This window comes from Ictidomys tridecemlineatus, chromosome 7 (genome assembly GCF_052094955.1).
Source record: "Ictidomys tridecemlineatus isolate mIctTri1 chromosome 7, mIctTri1.hap1, whole genome shotgun sequence".
Lineage (NCBI taxonomy): Eukaryota > Metazoa > Chordata > Mammalia > Rodentia > Sciuridae > Ictidomys > Ictidomys tridecemlineatus.
In genome coordinates, this window is record NC_135483.1 from 71,957,674 (window position 1) to 71,964,807 (window position 7,134).

A 7,134-nucleotide genomic window follows, 5' to 3' on the forward strand; every position below is an offset into this window, starting at 1 on the left:
GCTATGTACCTAGCATAAGGATAAATGACGTTGTCCATTATTCCGTTTGATTCTCTTCTGAACACCTTGACTCTGTGAATGGTGTAATACCTCTGTCCCTATTTTCCAAATGGGAAAACTGAGGCCTTCGACTCTTTAGTGAGGAGCTTGCTTATTGGCGATCTTTTGCAGACCCAGGAAGTAGGGAAGCGGATCAATCACAAGCCCCAGACACCACTGTCTGCTTTCTTCCCAATTCCTGCGGAAAGCAGGTACACGTGCTGAGCACTTAAGTCTCTCCTTCTTTCTGAACACCACTGTCCTGGCGCGCTGACATCACAAACACCTTGGCACCTTCTCTAACTCATCCAACACCACAGGACACCCTAGACGCAGCGCTGGAGTCAGTGAGAGTCCCCGACTTGGGACCCCGTCTAGGGAGCTGAATGAAGACTGGTCCCTGGGGCGGTGCCAGAACTGAGCGCAGACCCTGTAGAACCTGAGGATGTACTTGCTTCTTTGAACAGGGTCCTCACTAACAGAAGAGGGGCAATAAGATCCCCTCAAAGTTTCAATCATTCATTTCTGTAACCATGAACTGCACGCCTAATGCGTGCCTGAAGCTACTAAGCGCTGCAACAAGGAACTCGGTCAAGCGTGGGGAACTTGAGGGTGAATAAATGAGGCCATTCCCGATGGCCCTGCTTCATGCCACGCAGGTACCGTGGGAGGAGGTGGGAAGAAAGGGGAAGATTCACCATCTCAGAGGATGTCCAGCATATCCAGAATCTAAGACAGTCAGTCCCATCTGCCCAACCAACGCCCCCACCTCGGTTTCCCTCCGGGAGCAGGCATCCCACCGTGCAATTTCAGTGACTTTATGCGGGGAAGTTGACCCCACCTCACTCCCTCCCCAAACTTCCTAATTGCCTTGGATTTGTCACCCGGCGGTGAGACGAGCCACCAAGCACCCCCACTCCCACCCCCACCCTCGGCCTGGGAGCCCCGTGTGCAGGCGCTGGGGACTGACCCCTCCCGCGAAAGCGTCGGCGCGGGGCTGGCGTAGGGCCTGCGTCAGCTGCAGCCCGCTGGCGATTGGGGCGCGCGCGCCTCCTTCGGTTTGGGGCTAATTATAAAGTGGCTTCAGCCGCCGCTAGCCTCGGGACAGTGAGGCAGGCGCTCAGAGTCCCGCAGCCCAGCCCGCGGCCCCGCGGCGACACTGAGGACCGCAAAGGTGAGGCCCGCGTCGGACAGCGCACCCCGGCCGGCTTCTCCCCCGACGCCGCCTTCCTCACACTTGCTTTCTTCTCTTCCTTCCAGAATCCTGTCTGGGACCCGATTTTACCAACCACCTGCTCCATCCGAACAGCGTCAACGTGAGTGAATTTGCCCCAAACTCACCTTTGTTCTTGCAGGTTTGGGGACGTCCCCTTGTTCTCATTGCATGCTTCCCCTCACCTTTCTCCCGATTCTTCGTTGTGACCCCAGTCAACATCGTGCTTCCCCAAGAGCTTGCTCTGGTTGTTTGCTCCATCACCCTGCCCTGGGCAAGGGACTCCCAGGAAGATAGCAGTGTGCCTCTGGCTGGGGGTGACTGCACCAACCTGAGAGCAAAACAATCTGAGCTATTCCTGGGTCTCCCAGTTGTGCAGCGCGCGAGGAGGGGGATCCCAGGAAGAAGTGTCCCCAAGGGCTCTTGCTTAGACGACCCCCTCCCACCTGGGGTTGTCTCAGCGAGGGGTCTCTCCCAGGGATCCGTTCTGCGCCAGGACAGACTCTGAGCGCGAGTGCTTCTCTCCTCGCAGTCCATGGCGCGGTTCCTGAGACTTTGCACTTGGCTGCTGGCTCTCGGACCTGGGATCCTGGCTACTGTGCAGGCGGAATGCAGCCAAGACTGCGCGACATGCAGCTACCGCCTAGTGCGCCCTGGCGACATCAACTTCCTGGTAAGTGTTGCGCTTGGTGAGTGAAGCTAGTCGCCGGGACAGTTCATTGACAGCCTTGAGCCTGCCTCGGGGGACACTTGGTCACACGGGTCAGAGTTGCGGAAGCGCGAACCCTTGACGACCCAGGTACCTTGGTTGTTCTAGGAACGCTGACTGAGGTCTCTCTCTGGCTCTCAGCGTTGGGGACCCGCGACTATCTGGCCCTGGTTAGAGCAGAGATATCTCCACACAAACCAAGTTTGTTTTAACTCTGGGGATCCCAGAACCCCGAAATGGCCTCTCTTCAGCACCTTGGATAGCACTGAGTTCTCTCCAAAGCAGTCCAAAGGAAGACCACCCCCAATAGACACCCCAACTCCTAACATCCCAGCTAAAGACCGCTCACACTCAACCATCATTCCTACCCCCCCCCCCCAAAAAATGCAATTTTTGTTGACATCTCATCTCCACCTTTTGAATTTCTTTTTTCTAGCTCCCTCACCTATGGATAGGAGCAAGCAAAGAGATGAGAAAGGGATAAAAAAAAAAAAAAAAGAGGGGAAGGGGAAATCACAATTGACAGGATAGAAAGAATTCCTAATTACAAACAAGTGGAGACTGAATTCAACTTGTCTTGACCACACTTTCATAATACAGACTAAAATAACCGTTTAATTTGGTTATGAGAAGGTCACAGAAGAGATGGCCAGTGTCCAGAAAAGTGGTGTCAGTCCAAAGATAAACCACACTACAAAGGGCTTAGCCAGAGGTCATGATAAAATGACTATCATTCTGAACATAGTCCACTGGTCCTTAAATCATCTCTGATGCTTTCCGGACCAGATTCTCTGGTTTTGAGACTTGAGATGCTTCATTCTTAACTAACAGCCTTAATAATTCCTTTGCACTGCCTCTGCAATTTGTTGAGATTTGTGATGCCTAAAAAACTCAGTAGAGTAATGTATTAATCCAAGCTAATCAGCTTGCTCTGCTTGAGCCTTTGAAGAAATTTAATACTATGGTGTTGCTTGAAATGGAGAAGAAAACTGAGGAAAGGACTCCAGAAATCCAAGGTATATATTTCAGGTTAAATGTGTATTTTATTTGAGTATTTGAATTTCCTGATGTTTCATTTTATACGTGCTAACATGGCCTAAAAGACAGGTAGTAATGTATATTTTAAAGCTATGAGGCAAATGTTCCATCTTAAGTAGGGGGAACCATCCTCTTTATCCGTTGTTATTCTTTCTCCTATAGTCATGAGCTTTAAAACTATGCCTCAAAAATGAGCAAATGTTACAAACCTAAGAATAGATCTTGCAAGTGACGAATTTTATGCATGGGAGAGAAATGAACTGAAACCATGCCATATTGACTATCCCACTTTCAGACCCAATAATTCCCCTACCCCATCACATGTGTTTTGAGCTTTGTCTCTGCTTGATACACACATGGCTCAGTTCGGTAGCCTAGGATTCTCTGTCATCTACATTCAGGTTATGTGAACTTAGAAGATTTTTTTAAGTCACACAGCCTGACCTCAAAGTAGTTGGAGATTTAATTAATTTTTGTTATTCAGTGAATTAATAAAACTGACAGTTAACAATGTCCTTTCAAGTTATTCTTTGTATTTAATTTGCTCACTTCACCAAGCTCCAAAAGATACTACTCATCTTCCTTTTCCATTGCTGAGGGACACTAGCAGCACTCCATTGTGTGGCAGCTAGCCCTTCCCTGGAAATCACCAAAAATGCCCACTTTTCTCAGCCTCTACTCATTAGAGAGACTAACCACCCTTCTCAAACTTCTCCTCACCGCTTTTTATATTCTTTTTATATTTTTGCTTCCTGATTTTTTTTTAATCCAGATGATGGTATGGCACATGTAGTGTGAGCAACATGGGAAAAAAAAAAAAGAATAAGCCTTCATCAACAACAACAAGAAAACCTCTTAGGAAAACATTTTGAATAATAACCAAGTGATTTATTTTATATTGGCGCTTAACACTTAGTGTTTTTATTTTCTCAGTGACAAAAGATTTTGTTAATGTGTATTTTGCTGGGATTACAGCAGTTCTGTCATTTTAACTTGGATACAATGACATAGGAGAAATGAGGTTGCCCGGGTGAAAATAAAGAGTAAAATCAATGTAACAAATATTTATTGAGCTTCCATCAGGTGAAAGACACTTGAGCTTGGTACCATGGAGGATGCAAAGATGAGCAGACATGCCATTACTGATGTCCAAATAGTATTTACCATCTAATACAATACTGACCATAGGATGCAGTGTGTGATCAATACTAAGGATGCATTGATGGCTGTGATTGTTTGTCACTATTTTTTAAAGCATTTTGGTGTAAGTATACAAAATATTAAACATTAATTTTTGGAAACAAGATCATAAAATTATCTTTTTAGAATGGAAATGTTATTGCAATGGAAATATCATTGCCACTTGAACATCTTAACTCTTTAATGATGTTTAAATTCCTTAATTAGATATTATTAGTGATAAAACAAGACAGTTTTAATTAGAGCATCTTTTGATTTTTTTAATATTATTTATATATATGATTTTCTTAGACACAAAAAGCTTAAATAACATTGAGGGCTGGTTGGCTTTATTTTCTAAATATTTTGTTGCGTGAATAAAATGTTTTCTTTGAGAAAATAATTTTCATTGTTAAAATTATGTGTGTATTTAATATCATTTAATATCAATTTATGTATCAGCATATTTTTAAATAGCAAAAAAGGGCCTGGTTTTTTTTGTCTAAATCAAGTGACTGTAACTAGGTTCTGTATGTAGATCTGATGCAAATATAAAAATCCCTGAAATGCTAAGAAATACCTTATAGATTTTATAAATATTCCTTCCTGTAATATTAGTACTCTACTTTCATCATATGCAAGTAATCTGTTTAATAGAAAAAAATCTGAAGAACATTAAAATGTATAGCTTTCATCTTACATCTTACGGTGGTTTGAATTTATTGTACAATAAAAGAAAAGAATTATATGCTGATCATTCCTATTTTATTGAATAACATGTTTTCAGGTGGAAAAAAGATTTTGACTCTACACCAATGACACAATTTAAGAAAATGAACACTGTTAATTTGTGCCTTTGTATCTGTATAACTTCATAGCTGATTGCATCATTGCTAGCATTCAGTTCAAGATGATGAAACTTGTTTTAACTGATCGAGGGAAAATGTATTTTTAGCAAATCAATATATCAGGATTCAAATAATTCATAAGACTTAAATTATGTGTTCAGGATGTCTGTTAAAATTTATTTTGAAATTGTTGTTTCTATTTGAAGATCAAAAGTGTCTCCAGGAATATTGGCTACCATTGTTGCAAAATATTAACAAAAGAAAGCCAATGAGCCTTACCAATAATGATTTTATTGGTGAGATAAAATCAAAGGAATTTTAAGGGACTATCCCTAAGTAGGTAAAAAGAAATTTCTCTCTTTTGGTCAAAAAAAAAATTCTTTTTTCAAACAAAATGAGGGGAAAATTATACAGTGGAATTAGATTGTGAAGGCAACCATCCTAAGTTAAAATCGGTTAGGGTGGTCTTTTAAAATATTGGAATGGCACAGTATGTGCAATGGATTTAATAACCAAAGACAGGTTTCTAATTTGATTTAGTCAGTTCCCCCACTTTCCTTTTTCGGGTTTTCCTTTGTTTCATTTTCCCGTTGAGTGATTAAAAAGTTAGGTTATGAACGTGGAGATGATCTTATTCCATGGGAATCTCTACATCAAAGTTAACATACAGTGGTCCCCAATTTGCGGACTTATGGAAATCAGAGAAGCCTCATTTCATCCTCACATCCAATTGTCTCCCCAGGCTTGCACCCTGGAATGTGAAGGACAACTGCCCTCTCTCAAAATCTGGGAAACCTGCAAGGAACTCCTGCAGATGTCCAAGCCCGAGCTCACTCAAGATGGCACCAACACCCTCAGAGAGAGCAGCAAGCAGGAAGAGAGCCATGTGCTCGCCAAAAAGTATGGGGGGTTCATGAAGAGGTACGGAGGCTTCATGAAGAAGATGGATGAACTGTACCCCGTGGAACCCGAAGAAGAGGCCAACGGAGGTGAAGTCCTTGCCAAGAGGTACGGGGGCTTCATGAAGAAGGATGCAGAGGAAGGGGACGCCCTGGCCAACTCCTCAGACCTGCTGAAAGAGCTGCTGGGAACAGGTGACAACCGCGGGAGAGAGAGCCACCCCCAGGATGGCAGTGACAATGATGAGGACGTGAGCAAGAGATATGGGGGCTTCATGAGGGGCCTCAAGAGAAGCCCCCAACTGGAAGACGAGGCCAAAGAGCTGCAGAAGAGATATGGGGGCTTCATGAGAAGAGTGGGCCGCCCAGAGTGGTGGATGGACTACCAGAAGAGATACGGGGGCTTCCTGAAGCGCTTTGCTGAGTCTCTGCCCTCTGATGAGGAAGGAGAAAGTTACTCCAAAGAAGTTCCCGAGGTGGAAAAAAGATACGGAGGATTTATGCGATTTTAATACCCTTTCCCATCAGTGACCCCTGGCCCCCACAATCCACTCTCCACCCCCCCCCCCCCCGTGAGAAACTGCCTCATTGATAACATTGATCGTGTTTTCTTGTCATGTGACGCTTGCATTGTACAATTGACTACGTGGCCTGGATAACTCTACAGCCTGAAAGTTGTCAGTTCAGGGTCTGTGTTCTTTTGAGAGTCTTTAAGCTCAATCGTGGTCTCTTGTGGCTCTCTGGTCTTCACGCCAAAATATTGTGTGTTACCTTGTTCCCTGTTTTTGACAAAATATCAATAAATGCTTCCTTGTATATAGATCTAATAAACCTGTTACCCCAACTGCACCATATTCTTCTAAATCTCTTCTTCTCCAAGGCCCTCATCCATGTTCAGGCGTTTCCACAGTAAATCCTAGACTCAGAGACGGTACAACAACCTGCTTTTGACAGAACAGCCACTGACCTCCTTGTCTTCTAACTGAAGCTGCAAAAACATTCTTATTTAATTCCTTATATGGGAAATCTTGGGTAAGTCAATACATTAAAATAAAATAAGATGTAAAGATTATTTAGCCCTATTTTACACACAAAGAAAGTGAAGCCCAGAGAGACTAAGTACTTGACCCAAGGTTGCTCAGCACTTAAAAGATAAAATTAACCTCCAGTCTTCTTGTTGGCAGTCAGTATCCTTTCCACTTCATTTCC

At 43.8% G+C, this 7,134-nt stretch overlaps 1 protein-coding gene across 1 annotated transcript; it reads left to right on the plus strand.

The window, feature by feature from the left end:
• The first annotated feature begins 1,054 nt into the window (after positions 1-1,054).
• Penk (proenkephalin) lies at positions 1,055-6,774 on the plus strand. The gene is made up of 4 exons (XM_078017151.1): positions 1,055-1,213; positions 1,300-1,355; positions 1,785-1,925; positions 5,769-6,774. Exons 3-4 carry the CDS (start codon positions 1,788-1,790, stop codon positions 6,435-6,437), a joined length of 807 nt encoding a protein of 268 aa, XP_077873277.1. The 5' UTR covers positions 1,055-1,213; positions 1,300-1,355; positions 1,785-1,787; the 3' UTR covers positions 6,438-6,774.
• Positions 6,775-7,134: the final 360 nt, after the last annotated feature.

Bases quoted from the DNA above. Each gene is read 5' to 3' on its own strand.
- Penk (XM_078017151.1), top strand. From the start codon at position 1,788: ATGGCGCGGTTCCTGAGACTTTGCACTTGGCTGCTGGCTCTCGGACCT. The intron at 1,926-5,768 runs GTAAGTGTTGCG...TTGTCTCCCCAG, and splicing joins CTGGCGACATCAACTTCCTG to GCTTGCACCCTGGAATGTGA.